General features: G+C 42.5%; 1 protein-coding gene across 1 annotated transcript; it reads right to left on the bottom strand.

Annotated features, from left to right (window-relative positions):
- Positions 1-341: 341 nt before the first annotated feature.
- Panx3 (pannexin 3) lies at positions 342-8897 on the bottom strand. The gene is made up of 4 exons (XM_005378429.2): positions 8611-8897; positions 6913-7055; positions 4507-4721; positions 342-2443 (listed from the first exon to the last, which is right to left on the bottom strand). Exons 1-4 carry the CDS (start codon positions 8789-8791, stop codon positions 1804-1806), a joined length of 1179 nt encoding a protein of 392 aa, XP_005378486.1. The 5' UTR covers positions 8792-8897; the 3' UTR covers positions 342-1803.
- Positions 8898-17985: the final 9088 nt, after the last annotated feature.

Raw genomic sequence — 17985 nt, 5'->3', positions numbered from 1 at the left:
TTGTCATTATCATTTTACAGTGTTAAGACTTTGAAGGCATAATTTAAAATGGCTGGTCAATACTCTAGTTATAACTTATCTTATTTTGCATAATTATTTCCATGTTGCTTGACTATTTGATCAACTGCTGTGAGTTTTTGTGTATAAAGCTTTTCCCATATTGGACTACTTAGGGGCTGCAACTGGCGCTCCAAAGAATGTGATGCTACTGAATGACTCATTTTTACTAATTTGTGTAGAATAATATTTACCTAGTGCTTATGGGCACACAATCTTTAGGAAACAATTCGAGGGAAAGACAGACAAGGAAATTGGCAATATTAATACAGTGTAATATTTTTATTTCAGAGGTAGGTTTTACTTGCTATGGGAGTACCCAGTTAGGGAACGGGGTAGGAAATAGGAAAGCTGCTTGAAGGAAATATGCCTGAGTATGCTTGCAAGGAGAGATAACAATTGACCCGGAGGAGAGCATGCTAGGCAGGCAGACAGCTTCTTCCAATGTTTAGCGTCATGAGAAGCATGGGAACTGCAGGTCATTGATTAAAGGGAAAGCTGTGTGTGGAGGGAAGCAAGAGGAGGGACAAGTTTTGAGCAGGGCTTAGGTCTTGAAAGGGCTTCTGTACCAACTGACGAGTTGGACTTTTATTGGCAATAAAAGTCGTTTATGAGTATTGATATATGAGCTTATTGCTTGTTTTTAGGCAAACATCTGAATTTGGCAGAAGCAACATAACTTTTCTACTAATTTATACGTAGAGGGGTCTAAATGGCCTATGCAAACAATTCTCCCGAGAAGTGCATAATGGGTAGCTTTAAAAAGAAATATAAAATGTAAGACAGCGTGGTATTGTGGGCTGACCATATTTTTGGAATCAGATCAGTGCTCCAGGTATAAGGTTGGGAGTTTGCTGTAAGGATGAAATGATAAATGAGGGGAAAGACTGAAGGAAGGGGCTCACTAGCACTTAGTGAGCACCTTTTTTGTGTATTTGTTTTAGTTCTAAGTGATTGCTATCCAGTGACTGGCTGTAAGGAAGGTATAGAGTCCCCTGAGGTATTAAAACATCCTTGGGCTCATTAAAAGTTATGAAGGAGCCCATGGCCCATAATCCCAGCTTTTAGTGAAATGAGTCTTTGGTTTAGATGATGAAAAGTATACCTGGATTTAGATGATGAAAAGTATACCTGGATACCTCAAGACTTCACTTATGGCACTGCATGGCACTTGCCTCTGTTTTCAAACCCCAAGAGCAGACTACAGGTGGAAGCCATCATTATCTCCTCACTCATTTGGCAGGTCACACAGGGCCTGGCAAGACTGATGACTTCCACAAAGCAAAATTGGGCAAATTTTTAGGATTTCAGTTCATACCAAAGGATTTCCAGGGATTTAACATCTATTAATTTCTCACCATGTTGCTCACTTGCTCTTTGAGGTAAGCTAAGTATATACCATAGAAGGGCCATGAGTTGAATGTAGTGAAAACCTGCCTGTATAAACAGCCTTTATAACCCTCTTTTCTTACAGAATTCCTAGACTTTATTTCTGTTTATTTTTAATACCCTTGTAAAATGTTCCAGACATTTAGTTTAGTTTAGTTCCTTGACTTGTATTCCAGGTTTCATATTTATTTCCATGTCTTAGTTATATCTTCTTACAAGTGTGGAATATATAGCTCATCTAAATCCAAGTTTGGCAATTCTGAAGTGAGTATTTTTGTGTATTACTATGTGTGGCTTGTGAAGATGGTGAGAGACTTACTTTGCACAAAATGTCTTACTCCACAGTTTCTTTCTTAACTATGGGTGTTCATCACATACTCGTTGGGTGAGATGTTTAGGTTTTGAGGGTTCTAAGCCAGCCAATAAAGTCATGAAGTCAACCACTGTGTCAATGTTGTGCTTCTGAGTGGTTGTGTCCTTCAGCACACATAAGACACTCAGCCAGCTAAAAGAGATGAGCTCAGAGATGTTGGCTCGGAGGAAAAGAAGAATCACATTGAGGTCATTGATGGGGCATCCGAGCATCTTTCTGCTGAGAAGATCAAAAGCTGGGAGCATCTCATAGATGGATAGGAGGCGTTTGTCCCACCGACATAGTCGTGTGAGGTTGTATATTATCACTGGAACCAATAGGGTGTATACTGCCACACTGGAGAGGCTAACAATCTGGAAAACAGACAGGGAGGTCAGCCTGCATGTGAACAGATCAGGGACATGGGTTTCATCATGCAGCATCCCTGTCTTGATGGAGCAACTGAATTCTTCTTGGAAGAAGATACTCAGATGGAAGTGACCAAGGTACAGGTAAGTGGCTGACGTGAAGAGGAGCAAGAGGGAGTTCTTTAGGAGGTAGGCGGCCACTAGTGAATGTGAGCGCTGCTTACATGCCAGGTACCGCTCTAGCAAGGGAAATTCAAAGTATCGTTCTTTCCGGGCCCTGGGCAGGGGAAGAAAGGAGGCAAGGTTAGGAAGAACAGTTTAGAACTACACCCTGTGAGTCATTTGGGAAAGTAACAGATCTGAATATTCAATAGGATATTCTTGGTTCACATGGAAATCTGCTGTCCTTTCACATGATTTTCCCTCCAAAACAGGTGTGGGAGTAACCTTAACTCTCCAAGTAATAAGTACAGTGTGATAAACCCAGAGAATGATCAATGAGTAGTGCATGGTCACGGAAATTTATGCCCACAAGGCAGACTAAAGTTCTAATCTGAGGAAGGGTGCTTAAGAAGCATTAGGCTTATAAATTAGCTCTACACTGGGAGGCTAAACAAGTACATTTTGATTGTAGACCTGTGTATTTCTGTGTGTGATTTTGGGTTCAGTTAATTCATTTGTATGCTAGTAGATATTTGTTGAGAGCTGTAGTGTTTAGGTACAGATAAGCTGGTCTCTAATCTGGCTTATGGGGAAAAGGTAGATAAGATATGCAAATATGAAATAAAATTAGCAGTTGATTTGTTGCTAAGTTGATGGGTACATACCATAGTAGTTATGAAAGTTAGGAGTTAGAGTAACAGTGGGTTCAAGTGTTCAGAAACATTTATAGAGAATATTGGTTGAAAACTGGGTTTCAAAAGATAAAGAAGTGCTTTTTGAGATGATATACTATGTCCATGAACATGAGACAATCTGATTTCAAAGTTTTGACCTGCTGGTGGGCCCACCCTGGGCCTATTTAAAACAGTAGCACACTCCACCTACTTTCCAGATACCTGTCCTCTGCTTTATTTTTTCTTCATAACACTTATTATATCCAAACATATATTTTCCTTATGTGTTCTGTTTACCTATTGTCTGTTTTTCCTTAAGACAAGGTAAGCATGATGTGTGCAGCTATAACTTTGTTACCTCAATCCCTGTCCCCATGATACACACTCTAATGTATCTGAAACACCCCACAGAGTGTCTAGTACCAAATAAATGAATGACTAGATAGATACATGATTTTTGCTCATGGAAAAAGGAGGAGGTGGAGAAGGTAGGGTAGAAGCTTTCTGTCATCTATTGTAGGTAGAATATTCCCTCTCCAAAATGCTTAGGACCAGAAGTGTTTCAGATTTTGAAGTTTGTTTTGTTTTGTTTTGTTTCAGATTTTGGAATATTTACATAGACTTCAAGGATGCTCAAAAAATTTGGATTTTGTATGTTTCAATTAGGGGTACTCAACATATAGTTAGAAGTTTGAAGGAACTGGGGAGTGGGGTGGCACACACTTGTAATCCCAGCCCTGGGGAGGCTGAGGCAGCATGATTGCCTTGAATTTGAGGTCAGCCTGGGCTACATAGTGAGTTCAAGGCCAACCTGCACTCCAAAGTGAGACTCTATTTCAAAATACCAAGAAAAATGCCAGGGATATAGCTCAGTGGCATAAAGGCCTGCCTGGCAAGTGCAAGGTCCTGAGTTTGATTCCTGATACCAAAAAAAAAAAAAAAAAAAAAAAAATTGGTTACATTATCAACAAAATACCAAGGAAAAAAAAGTTTGAAAGAAGTAGTTGGTGACTACCTTGAAAGCCTTGGGCAAATACTTGGGAGAATTAAGATTTTTTGATAGGCCTGGGGTGGAGGGTACTTGAGGTCTCTGAACAAGGAAATAGGGTATATGGGTGGTATTTTAGAGATTAATCCCTTTGTGGCACAGTGTGTTTATCTGAACTACAAGTAGAGTCCTTTACCCTTTGCAGAAATTACAGAAAATTCATGAAATTATGTGTGAGCGCTTTGCTGTCCTGAGAAGGATGACGAGGATATTTTTTTTTTTTTTTGTCTTTTGAGACGGGGTCTCACTATGCAGATCAGGCTGGCCTTGAACTTACTTTGTAGCTTAGGCTGGTCTCTAACTTGCAATGATCCTCCTGCCTCAGCCTCTCTAGTGCTGGGATTACAGGCATGCGCCACCACACCCGGCCAAGGAGGATAATTTAAAGATTACTCTGCATGGATGCCATCTTAATGCTCAAACAAATGCTTCAGGAAAAGTGAAGAAATAACTTACTTCTCTAGCTCATCCCAGAAGACATGTGGGTCAGAGCTCTTCTGCCGGATCTTCAGCATGTGCTGCACCAGACGGATGGAGCGGTTGTAGGATTTGTCCAGCTCACTGATGATGAATAGCAGGTCCGAGCTGAGGGCTGGCACAGCTGCACACTGCCACAGCAGCACCGGCAGGTACATGGCCACAGCCAGGCCCATCAGGGAGTAGGGGAGGGCCTGCAGGGCAAGAGCTGGCTGAGGAGGGAGTCTGGGGTGCTGCACCTTTAGGGACAGCACTGAGCAAGGGGCACACTTCTCCCTTGGTCCTGCTGTAGGGGGAAAAGTGATATGTGGAATGAGCCAACTAAGACTCTCCTGATGGCAAAGACTATAGAAAGGCCTGGTAGAGAAGAAGTTATAGATCTTCTTGCTCCCCAAATCTGTGATCTATAGTTTTTTTGGTTTATGGGCTGAATAGAGCACCAAGGAGAGGAGCAAGAGCAAAAGTGAGAGAATGAAAGTGTATGGGATGGATATAGGGGAGGGGGAAAGACAGGTAGCAATTGAGAGATTCCCCCATGCACCAGCCTAGTAGCCAGACTGAGGTCCTGGCCAACAGAGGCTATGCATCCCAGAGGATAGAAAAATCCCATTTTTTCTCTTTAGCCTTCCTTGGCTTCTCAGATATACACAGGTTTTGTTTTTTTTGTTTTTTTTTTTTTTCCTGTGCCGGTAATTGAACTCAGGACCTCACACTTGTCAGGAAGGCGCTGTGCCACTGAGCTATATCCCTAGCCTCCTGTGCACTGGTTTTTTCTCATCACTGGATTCTTGCTGATGTTGAACAATGATCTTATTTTGAAATTCTTTGGGGGTTCTTTCAGGTATGTAGATATATAAACTGACTTTTGGTTAGGAATGCATAAGCCTTATCTCTTCAGCTACATTATTAGCATCCTGAGATAAGGAACTGAGATGAGTTGAACTGTGTTTGTGGTTTCTACTCCCACTCCCAATATGTGGAAGCCTTAATCCTTAGTATCTCAGAATGAAACGATAGCTGGAAATGGTGTTGTTATAGAAATAGTTAATTTAAAATGATATGCTAGTAGATTGGGTGGGCTCCTAAACCGGTGTAACTGGTGTCCTTAAACACACACACAACGCATCATTTTACAGTTCAGTGTTGGTTTTCCTAAGGGTTGACAGGAACAGATCCAGGCCCTTCTCTTTGGCTGGTAGGTGCAGCACCCTGGGGGTTCTTCCTGTGTGCACATCTACCTCTTCATAGGGTCTGATATTTTAGGTTTGAAGTGGAGTTAGGGTTTAGAAAGCTTCCTGGTGATCTTGATGATCAGGTATTTTGACTCTCCTGATGTGAATCTGCTCAGTAATATCATGAATTTGTCACTATCCAGGCCCTACTTGAGCTGCCAGTGACAGAGACCTCTGAGCTTTCTCTATCAAGTCTCTGGTTTTGTCTGAGTCCTAGAACTGTAACACTTGGAGGCCGTATAAATTATCATCCCTAGAAAATGCTGTGAGTGACTTTTCACTAAATACTGAACTGAAAATACATATTGTCCCTATTCCCTCATAAAAGCCCACTAAGATGACAGTAAAGAACAAAAAAGGCATACTCTTCCAAAGACAGGAGAGGAGACAAGAGCAGCGAAATGTTGAAAGCTGGAAAGGAGCTGTGTGATAGAAGACAGCGCTGTGCAGACCGGGTGGGGATTTGGGATGGGAAAGCAAGCTATTTGCAACTCAGGACCAGAAAGGCTTCAGACTAGGTGAAAACTTTAGAAAATGAAAGGGTAGTTGGAACTGAAAGCAAGAAAATTGAGAAATATCTGTGAGAGACAGCCCTGCAGATCTTTTCTGGAAGGTGATATACTCCAGCAACCATTCTTTCCTTCCCTAGCCAGGGCCTTGTGGTTTACTCTGGAGACATGGAAGCAGATTAAACTCTGTGCTGAGTCCACTGAGGGCAGAGGAGCCGTGCTGAGGACGCGGCATGATGAGCACTGGTGCATCCCATGACCAAGTTCCCAGAGGCTGGCAGCCTGGCTTACTACCAGCTGCACCCTGGCCTTCCCCACAAATGAAGGACTGAGTGATTTGTTCTTAGAGAAAACCATCTAGCACAGGGAAAAGACTATCTGCCCTTTGTCTCATCAAGGTTTTTCCTAATGAATTAGATAAAAGGGATCACCTTCAATGAAGGCTACATGTCATCAAGGCCCTCCCATAGGCACAGAGCTTCCGATCAGATAAAAGCTGTCAGCCAAGGGTCAGCAGGCATTTGAAGAATGCTTGAAACATGGAAGTAAGTGGAGCAAGGGTGGGGAAGAGGGGAGAGGGAGTAGGATTCAGGCCTGTCCCCTTCCACTCAGTTGGCCTGGTAGAGTGGTTGGGTCTGCTTTACCTTGTGGGGCCAGAGAGATTTTGTCTTGTATTGGCCAGCCTCGTCCTGTTCGTGGTGAACCAGTGAGTCCCAACAGGAACTGTCCACATAAGCAGCCTGCTGCACGCTGAAGTTACTGGGAGCGAAGCAGCTCATCGGAGACCCTGGAAGAGGAGTATAGCTTTGAGACAGACCTGAGGTGGAACGGTGGAAAGGGAACCCAAGGGGCCATCATCTAAGAGATTTCAAGGGGCTGCATTCACAATTCTTTGTTAATTTTTATGTCCAGTAAGCACTATCTTCCCATGCCTTATTTCCAAACCCAGTTTTCTGGGTGTCACAGGAAGGTAGGGCATGACTTGAGAGAGCACCACCAGTTAGCCCATGCCTACAAATGCATTGACAGCATTTTAGGTATGGCGGTACTTCCTTCTAAGAGCATCCCTGGGACAGCCAGGCAGGCAGCCAGTGTGCCCCGCCCCCCCTGCACTCCTGCAGTTTGCGCCAGAAGGTTGGTGGTTTGATGGTGATGTCTCCATGCTGAGACAACTGGCATGTTTTAGATTCTAAAATGTAGAGAATTAATTGCCTGGACTTCTGAGCCCAGCTCAAGCAAAAGAGCAGGTAAGTGGTGCTGAAAGAAGGCAGGCTTGGAGGAAGGTCTCTGCCTTTTTTGCTTTTCCATCATTCTCCAAAAAGGGGCAGAGCTAGGAACCAATACTTTTCCCCCTCTTGTGGGTGAATGTGGAAGCAGTCGATGGTTGATGTGTCTCGCTGGGAAATGTACCAAGCTAAAAGGGAAGAGGACTAAGAGATGGAGGGAGGGGAGGAGAGAGGAAGAGGAGGAAGAAGAGAATTAAGATGTGTTATGTACTCATACCACAAGGAATGTAATCATGATGTATTATCAACGTTACTAGTAAAAAAATAGAAACTAAGAAAAAAAAAAGGATGAAAACCAAAGGTCCCAGTTCTTAGAAAGTTCACATTCTCTTTTATAGAGGTAGTGGATTTGCTGCATTTATCTAGCACCTAAAACACAACATATGTGTGTATATCAATGTTTGTGGCAGGAATTTGTGGATAGGAAGCTGTGGATTTATCCAGCTTCTATTAATAAGGCTGTATCAGGCACTTCATGTATGTTCTCAAATTAGTAACCTTGGAGGTGGAGGTGGGAATAAGGCTCAGAGATGATGAGAGACTTGTTAGCCGTGTGACTAAGACAAAGATGCCTCAGGTCCAGAAAAGATGCTAGGGCCCCACTCTGTCTTACCTATAGGAAAACCAGAATGAAAGGTTCGTTATTGAAGTGACGCAAAATATATGAAATTGACATGACAGCTAGTTACTTTTTTTTTGGTCTTTTTGAGACAGGGTCTCACTATGCAGTTCAGGCTGGCCTTGAACTTGAGCTTACTTTGTACCATAGGCTGGTTTTGAACTTGCAACAATCCTCCTGCCTCAGGCTCACAAGTGCCTGAATTACAGGTATGAGCCACCACACCCTGCCTCAGCTAGTTACTTTTTTATTGTAAAATTTTGGAGGTGATTTAAAAACCATTTTGGCACCTCTATTTTGCTGATGCCTAAACTCATACACAGGTTGCCCCTTGAATAATTTGGCCAAGCATCAGGAAATCTTGTTAGTGTAGAAGCTGTCTTACTCCTGAGTCTGTGCAAGCAGTGCAGTAAAGTGAGGTCTTAGAAGCAACTTACCAGAGGAGAACTCCTGGGCGAATGCCAGGGACATCAGCAACAAGGGAAAGCCTACAGCCACGAACTTGACCATCCTGTCCAGGGGCAGTTCCAGGCGCAGGCCTTTGAGGCGGGAGCCCCTGCGGTCGGGCAGCAGAGCATCAGAGAGCATGTACTCTGCGGCAGTGTGTGCGAGCGACATGATGCTGCCGAGCTTGGGGCTGCAGAGGTGGCAGGAGGTGTCCCGGGATGGTGGGGTGAAGAGATGAGAGCTTCAGGCAGACAGTGCTGCAGCCAAAGCCTTACGGACATCTGTGCTAGGAGCAGGCGGTGGTTCTCTAAATAACTGCCCAGAACCTGAGCCAGGCACCCTGGTAATTAGTGGGTCCTTGCTGGGGGAGGGTCGGGCTTCATGTGTGGCTGGTGCCAGGCTGCCCTCTTTGTATTGATGAAATCCATGGCTTTATGCTGCCCTCTCATTAATAAAGTATTTTCAGCAGGGTGGTGCAGAGAAGGAGGGCTGTGGGGTCAGGCTCCCCGTGTAATTGATGTGGAATTTGGGTGGGGATTGCTTAAAAGTGTTGAGGCCCTTCATTTTGTGGTCTGGGGTGGGAACGGAGCCCCCTGGACTCAGCTCACACTGCTCACTCTACAGAGTGTGCTTGTTCCGTCTCTTTCCCAGAAACTGCTCTGTATTTGATGTTAAATTTTCTGTTCTGATTCTGGTTTTCTTCCCAAACATTTCAACATATTTATAAATTTCCATTTTTTTTTTTTAGCCCCACCAATTCCCTAGAAATCTGGGGACTGTGCTCACTTTTTCATTGTATGATTTCCGGCAAGTTGCTGTGTCTGTTTTCTCATCTCTCAGGTGGTGTTATGTTAGGGTCTCAGGGACTGTGGGATTGAGTATTGTATGTGAAAGTGCTCTTGGGCTGTAAAGTGCAGAGCAAGTACTGTGGTTTAGATAAGTGTCCCCTAAAGGGTCCTGTGTTGATGGCTCAGTCTCCAGCCTGTGGTGCTATTGGGAGGTGGCAGAATCCAGTGGAAGGAAGTTAGTTCCCTGGGGAGCGTGCCTTCAAAGCGGGTATTGGGACCCCAATCTATACTCTCTTTTTTCAGTACTGGATTTTGAACCCAGGACCTTTGCACTGACCTACATCCCTAACCCTTTTTAATTTTGAGTTAAGGCCTTGCTAAGTTGCCTAGGCTGGGCTCAAAGTTGTGATCAACCTCCATGGTCTTTCTCTTTTGCATCCTGGTGCCATGAAGCGAGCAGCTTCTTCTGCCATGTGATGTGCTGTGCTGCTACAGGCCCAAAGCAATAGGGCCCAGTGACCATGGACTGAAATCACGGGCCAAAATAAGTATCTTCTCTGATTAAGTCGATCATGTCTGGCATTTTGTCACCACGATGGAAAGTGTAACACAAATATCTGTTCTTCAAATTGGTGGGTTGGATGAGAGAATAGGGCATTCTTGTCATAGGTATTGTCTTTACATTTGTTATTAGATGTCCTTAACTGGCCTACATGCTAGTTCCCTTTGGCTGTATCCTTCCCATGAGGCAAGGAGTCATAGGCCTAAGGGACGTGCCCATTTTATACCTGCACAGACCCTGTGCAGTGTGGGACCACCCTTGTGGCACAGAAGACTATGGAATTCCTGCCCACGTGGCTTTAGCCTGCTTCTGGGACCTGTGTGGGCCATTTCCTTAGGTATATCCTCAAGACTGTGCTGCTGGGCTACACTCCCAGGTCTTAGGGTACTCAGATGTAGGGGTTTGGGATGGAATTTAGAAGCCCTGGGGTATCTGCGTACAACTTAGCTGGAGTTGTTTACTGTGTGCAAATTAGCTGGGTTCGGAAGAAAAGACTCTTGGGTTGGGAGCCTGGTAAAACATAAAGATTTTAAATTTCAATCCGGTATTCCTGACAAATGGCAAATAAATACATTAGAAAATGTTCAACATCATTAGTCGTTTGAGAAATGCAAATTAAAACAAACAACATTGAGATTCCATCTCACCCCAGTAAGAATGGCTAGTATTAAGAAATCAACCAATAACAAATGCTGGTGAGGCTGTGGAGAAATAGGAATCCTTCTCCACTGCTGGTGGGAATGCAGACTGGTGAAACCACTATGGAAATCAGTTTGGAGATTCCTCCAAAAGCTAGGTCTAGAGGTCCCATTCAACCCAGCTATCCCCCTGCTGGGTATTTTCCCAGAAGAACTAAAAACATCATATCACAGTGATATATGTGCACCTATGTTCATAGCAGCACAATTTGTAATTGCTAAATTATGGAAGCAACCCAAATGTCCATCCACTGAGGACTGGATAAAAAAATTGTGGTACTTTTATATAATGGAATATTAGTCAGCTATAAAGAAAGATAAACTGGAGGCTTTTATAGATAAATGGTCACAACTAGAGACCATACTCATAAGTGAAATAAATCAGACCTGCATGTGTAAGCACCGCACTGTCTCACTAGCGTAAGACCTGAAAGAGTTAATAAAAACTAGGAGGTACAATAGACATTGTGAAAGGAAAGGAAAATGCTCAAAAGTAAAGGGCAACAGGGGTGTAGGAAAAGAGAAGGGAAAGAAGGGGAAATTATGTGTGTATGTATAGACAGGATAGCTAACATAGTTGAACTACTGTCTTGTATTGCTTTACTGAAAGAAACAAGTTAATGATTACTTGCTTGATCATTAGTGCATATCTCTATTAGTTTTCCTGAGAAACCACCTTGAAGATATCAATATGTGATACAACAAGCATTGTTAATTTCCTACCACTTTGTTTGTAACTCTGTATTGTTTGTATTGTTCTTTTGCTATTTTGTAAATGTTTGTCTGTTTGTTTGTGTGTTTTCCTTCTTTTATTTTTTTTTTTTTAAATCTGGTATTTCTGATCATTATGGTTGTGTGTGTGTGTGTGTGTGTGTGTGTGTAGGTAGGTAGGCAGATAGAACATATTTTATACAACAGTTTGTTAGCTTGGTTTATAACTTCATTTTTTAGACACATGGTATGTGGGTCTCTGTATTGGAACTTTTTAAAAACGGGCCCACACATGTTTGGCCTGAGTCTGCTTCTCCTCGTCCCACAGGACAGAGGACAGCTCTGATTTGCGTCTGCCTCCTGTGAGCTATCTGGAGTGACCCAGGCGTGGGAACATCAGAACAGTTATTTATTTCTATTTTCCATTGCCCTCTCCAGATTCTCATTTTGCTCTGTTTTAATTATGTGTGTTTCTCCCAGATGCTTATTTTTGGTTTGAATGCATATAAATTCTTTTGCTTCTTAAAAATATTTACATATTTTTGAAGCCTAATATAATACATTAAAATGCATAATGCATGCAGGTCGCTAGATTTTTACCTCATCAGGAACAGAACATTATCAGCACCCCAGAAACCACCTCTGTGCTTCTTTCTAATAACTTTTATTTCCCAAAAGGTGATTATTATCCTAACTTTAAATAGCATAGATTGGTTTTACATTTTCAATACATTATAAAAACGGGATCATCTATATATAGTCTTTTGTGTCTGGCTTCTTTTGCTCTACATTGTATTTATAAGAATCATAATTTTGTTGCCTGTTTTTGTAATTTGTACACATGGAATTATACGTACTTTTTGTGTCCGGATTCTCTGTTAAAGTATTTTTGAGATCTAGCCACACTGTTATACATGTTAGAAATCCATTATATAAAAAAATGCATAAAATTTAAGGCTTAACACAACAGGAAAAGCCATTGCTCATCCCAAAGATTCTGTAGAGTGGAAATTTAGGAACTTAGCTGTGTTGTTCTGGCTCAGGGCCTGTCCTGAGTTTATAGTCAAGGTGGACATTGAGGCTGCAGATATCCAGAGGCATGCGTGGACTCACTGGGTGGCTGTTGGCTGGGAGCCTCAGTTACTTGTTGAATGCTTGGGGTGGGTCTCTTACAGGGTAACATGACACCTGGTTTTCCCAGAACAGCTGATCTAAGGGAGCCAGCAGGAGGAAACCACAGTGCCTTTTATGATCTAATGTTTGAAGTTGGAACTGCTGTTTCTGATTTTTGTAATTCACTAGAAGAAAGTCATTAAGTTCAACCAGTATCCAAAGGGAGGTGAATTAGGCTGTACATGTTGAAGGAATGTCAAGTAATCTAATGTACTGTTTTAATTTACTATATTAGATAAGTGAATTTTTTGAGGAGATTCTCCACTATTAAATCCAAATGTCAAATTTATTGGCATAATTAAAAATATATGGCACAGTTGAATTTTACCTACAGTGAATACCTATCATCTTCTGTCAATAGCATTTTACTGAGTTTACTTTTTAATTCATGAATCTATCTACCCATCCCTTCCTCCACCTACCAATCTTTTTAAAAGATGCATTTCAGGGCTGGGGATATAGCTCAGTGGCATAAGTGCCTTCTGGCAAGTGCAAGGTTGTGAGTTTGATCCCCGGTACTGCAAAAAAAAAAAAAAAAAAAAGATGCATTTCAAAGTAAGCCACAGACATTAATATTCTTCTCCCTAAATACTTTAGCATGCACCTCATTAATTATACTGTAGCTCAATATGTATTGAATTTTTTCCCTTAGAGGTGAAATTTACATAAATTCCGCTACACAAAGTTTAAATGTGTACACATGGAGTCTGACAAATGCATACACTTGTGTAATCCATACACCATTAAGGTTAGAATATTATCATTCCAGAAAATTACATTCAGTTCTTTTTTTTTTTTTTTGGTTTTTCTCCAGTACCGGGAACTGAACTCACGACCTTGCACTTGCCAGGCAGGCGCTTTTGCCGCTGAGCTAAATCCCCAGCCCCACATTCAGTTCTTCTTTTTTGGACATATTGATTTTCTGGTGAAAATCTCCATACTTTCATCTAATTCACCCATCTTTTACTTTCTTACTCATTAATCAAAGTTCTTCTAAAATTCCTATCACTAACTCCATAATGTAGGAAATTTATGTATCTTTTCTGCTGTCTGCTTTTTGTCTTCATTATTGGTCATTGCTATAGTTTGTATCTGGACTATATCTCTCAAAGTCCAATGTGTTCAAAGTCTTGGTCCCCAGCCTTGAGCTATTAAGAGGTTGTAGAAACTTTAAAGCAGGGCCCTAGCATAATCGTAGCTACTCTGGAGGCTGAGGCAGGAGGATTGCAAAATTTAAGCCTGCCCTGGGCAACTTAATAAGACCTTATCTCAAAATAAGAATTATAAAGGGTTGGTGATACAGCTAGGGACTCCCTCGCATCAATCTCCAGTAAGTATCACAAAGAACAAAAATAAATAATAAAAAAGATGGGGCCTTATATAAGAGATCTTAGGTGATTGGGAGTAACTTTGAAAAGGATAATGAGACTCTGACCCATACCTCTACTCCATTTTTGCTATCAGGTTTGATGAGATAAAGTTTTGCTCTGTCACAAGTTTCTCCCATGATGCACTGCCTCACCATAGGCCCAAAGCAATGGGGCCAATTGAACATGGACTGAGACCTCCAAAACTATGAGCCAAATGAACTTTTTTTCTTGTTAAGTTGATTATTCTAAATTTTTGTTCTAGTAACTAAATACTGGCTGACTTAGTCATATGACCTTTCTCTTTGCATTTCTAGTAATTTTGCACTATTTGCTGGACAGTGTATAAAAACCCTCCGAAAACCACAGATGCTCTACCTAAGGCTACCTTTCAGCAAATGTGGCTCTTGTTTCTATTTTTAGGGCTCTAGGATGAGGCACTGGTCACAATCCAGTCAGGGGTAATCCTGGCTGGACCTGTTTTGGGGTTTTGTTAAGATTCAGTCTACATTTAGCTTTTCCTGTTCTAAAGCTTGATCTTTCTAGGTTTTGGTTAAAAGCTCATTGGTTTTCTGTTTCATAACCCGTGAAAGATTGTGAGAGGTTCTGTTATTGTCCTCAGAAGAGGTCTGTTTAATTCTTTAGGGTTCTACCTCAGGTAGCTTCAAAGTATGGTAAATGTTTTGGAGGGGAGACAGGCTCTGTGAGTTTCTATTGGTGAGCTTAATACTGGGCCCTCCTTCTGGAGTGTCTTTGTTCCCTAAGCACCACAGAGTGTAGGAGATTTCACTCTGTGTGCTAGAAGGATTTTTTTTTTCCGGTACCGGGAATTGAACTCATGACCTCATGCTTGCCAGGCAGGTGCTGTGCCGCTGAGCTAAATCCCTAGCCCTTATAGAAGGTTTGTTCTGGTTCTCAGTCCTCCTAACTCCAGTATGCAGGAAACGTCCAGTGGGGAACGACAGCTGTATGTTTGAAGTTCCTTGAGTTTCCAACTGCCACTCCACCCAGGTATCACTCATGAGAAACTTTCTTGGCTCATTTTCCCCCAGTGGAGGCTGTCTTCTTGAACCAAGGCCAATGGCCAGTTGGTGCCCAGAGCAGAAGATTCTTCTAGGGTAACAACTCCTGGAGGTTTTCTCATAAAGATTCTATTCACCTCAGGACTTCTCTTCATATTGTCCTTATTTCTTCCATAGCTTTCTAATATCCACAAGACAGTTTTTGTAACTAATATAGCCTTTTCTGTCTGTTGCCTTGGGAGCATTCATCTGCCACAGCATATTATACTTTACTAAAAAATCTGTGCATTACAATTTTAACATACCTAAGTGATGTTCTATTTTATGTCTCGTCCTTTTTTATACTTAAAAACAACCCTCAGCCTTGTCCCTCTAAAGTCAATCCATGTTGCTCAGGTCCATTTGCTCACCACTCCCAAACCGACCACAGGAGGCTATGTTTGGTGCAAAGGAAAGCTTTACTGAAGCCTTGTCTGAGGAGATGGAGGACCGCATATTGACAGAAATCACCATCTTACAGTGTTCAGGTGTACAAAGCCCCCCTTTTTTTTAGTACGGAACAGAGGGCCAAAGGAATACAGTAAAGCAATAGACAACCCCAAGCTCTTGTCATCCCTCCCGGCCACCTTCTGCTCCTTCCCTTCCTTATAACCATTCACCTGGGCTGAGGAGAGAAGGGTGCTGCCATTATGCCCTCAGCCTGAGGAAGTCTGAAAATATGGCTTGTCTCCAAAGGAAAAATCCTAACTGTTAAAGTTTTATTTTGCCCTGCTGGTTACACTGTTATGTCCACAGCTAGTCTGTAGCTCCTACTGCTACAACACAGTTTGTTTTACCTGCTCACTTGTCTGTTGATGGACACTCATTTTGTTTCTGCTCAGTGTACCAGAAACAGCATACATCTCCCCTTGTGGTCTCACATGAGAATTCATCTAGAACTTCTAGATCTTATAGGGCTACTGGTCTGAAGTAGTATTTCATTATTTTTAATTTGTGTTTCTCTTGATAACTAATACATTTGGGTGTATGTTCAACTATTTCTGTGTCACAAATTACTTTAACACTTAACAGCTTTCAACAGTGAGCATATATTATTTCCCAGTTTCTGCAGGTCATGAGTTTGGTGGGAGCTTTGCTGGGGTGCTCTGGCTCCAAGTTGTTCACTAGGTCACATCCCAGAGATTGGCTGTGTTCATCTGAGGGCATAACTGGGGCTGGAAAATTCACATCCTGGATGTCTGCCTTACAGGGCTCTTGAAAGGAGGCCTCCGTATGGCAGGAAGACTAACTTCTTGCCACACCATGGCCCTTCCATTAGGGCTGATTGAGTGTTCTCACTATACAGCACCTGACTTTTTGGTGAGCAGTTCAGAGAGAACAAGGCAGAAGCAGGAACGCATCAGATACATAGAAAAATCCCACAGTTGCTGCTGAAGTCTTTGGAGTTGCCCTGTGTGAAGCTGATGAGGAGGATGCTAGACAGAAAAGGTGAAGGATGCAAGGATTATTAGTTTAGTGACTGCAAAATGGAATTAAGCCAAGAAGAATATTTTGGAGGCATGGTTGCACAGACCTGTAATTCTAGCTACATGGAAAGCTGAGACAGGTGGATCTCAAGTTTGAGACCAGCCCGGGAAACTTAGAGAGACCTTGTCTCAAAAATAAAGGACTGGGGAGGTAGCTCAGTGATAGGGCACTTGCCCAGTATGCATGAAGCCCTGGGTTCTATCCCAAGTACTGCAAAAAGAAAAAAAAAAAAAACTGTTATGATTGATACATTGTGTCAACTTGGGGAGCTTGGAGGTTTGGCTAAGTGACTCAGCAGTTCTGCATCTTGAGGTGAAAAGGACATGCCCTTCCTGCCCTAGGATGTTGTTCATTGTGTCAATTTGAGAAGTTTAGAAAGTTAACTATGTGGCTCAGCAGGGAGCCAGGGTCCATCCTTTGTATTCATCCTGAGCCTGTGCAAGAGGAAGGGATGGAGATTGTGTGAGTGCTACACGCCCCCGGGTGGGGGTAGCCTACTTACAATATAAGGGAGGGAAAGAGGCTTGTTCTCACCCCATTTTAGTTCTTGTTATTTTTGCTGTTTTCCACTGCCATGAATCTTTGCCCTCTGCCGTGGGCCACTCTGCCTTGGAGCCAGCCAACTATAGACTGAAACCTCCAAGTATAGACTGAAACTGTAAGCTAAATAAATCTTTCCTTCCTTAATTTTGGGTGTCAGGTTTTTTGTCTCAGCAACGAGAGAAAAGTAACCAAGACAGAGTCGTCGAATCAATATCGTACAGGCTACTGCTCAAGAGAAGTGATGGCTGCAGAATGACTCATAGTGGAATAGCTTTCATATAAGGCACAATGTTTACTGTTGAACTAATCAACCTCGTTGTAGATATTACAACTACCAGTGGGAAACTGACTTGATGAAGTGTGATGACAGCAATTGTTGGTCAGCATGCAATACTTGACCATGACAGATACAAGGAAGGAGCAGAGCTGTGACAAATGTCCTCAACAAAAAGTTGTGCTCTTCTCCAACACAAATGTCCTAGTCACTTTCTTGTCACTGGAAAAAAAAATATCCAACACCCACAACTTAAAGAGAAGAGGTTATTTTGGCTCCGAGTTTTTAGAACATTCAGTCCACAGTCAGCTGGGTCCAAGAACAGAAACACCATGGTAGCCAGGAAGCAGGGAGAGAAGGGAGCAGTCAGGGACAAACACACACACTTGCAGCTCTACCCCTCAGGGACCCACCTCCCCCCAGGTCCCGCAGCCTAAAAGAACATTCAGCTCCTGTACTCATCAATGAATGAATCCACCGATGTATATAGCACCTCCATGATCCACTCAACTTCCACACCCATGAGAAATTTTGAGGACATTTTAATCTAAGCCACAGCACTAAACTTCATCAGAATTTTCAGGGTAGTTATAGAACAGGTGCAGAGTTCCTCAAATGATGAATTTCTGATGAAGAGTACATGGGGGTACGGAGCTGATAGTTAAGACCCAAAGAGTGATTAAGACCAGGTTTCCCACTG

The sequence above is a fragment of the Chinchilla lanigera genome, unplaced genomic scaffold (assembly GCF_000276665.1).
Source record: "Chinchilla lanigera isolate Chin_1 unplaced genomic scaffold, ChiLan1.0 scaffold00011, whole genome shotgun sequence".
Taxonomy (NCBI): Eukaryota; Metazoa; Chordata; class Mammalia; order Rodentia; family Chinchillidae; genus Chinchilla; species Chinchilla lanigera.
This window is presented reverse-complemented; position numbering and strand designations above follow the sequence as displayed.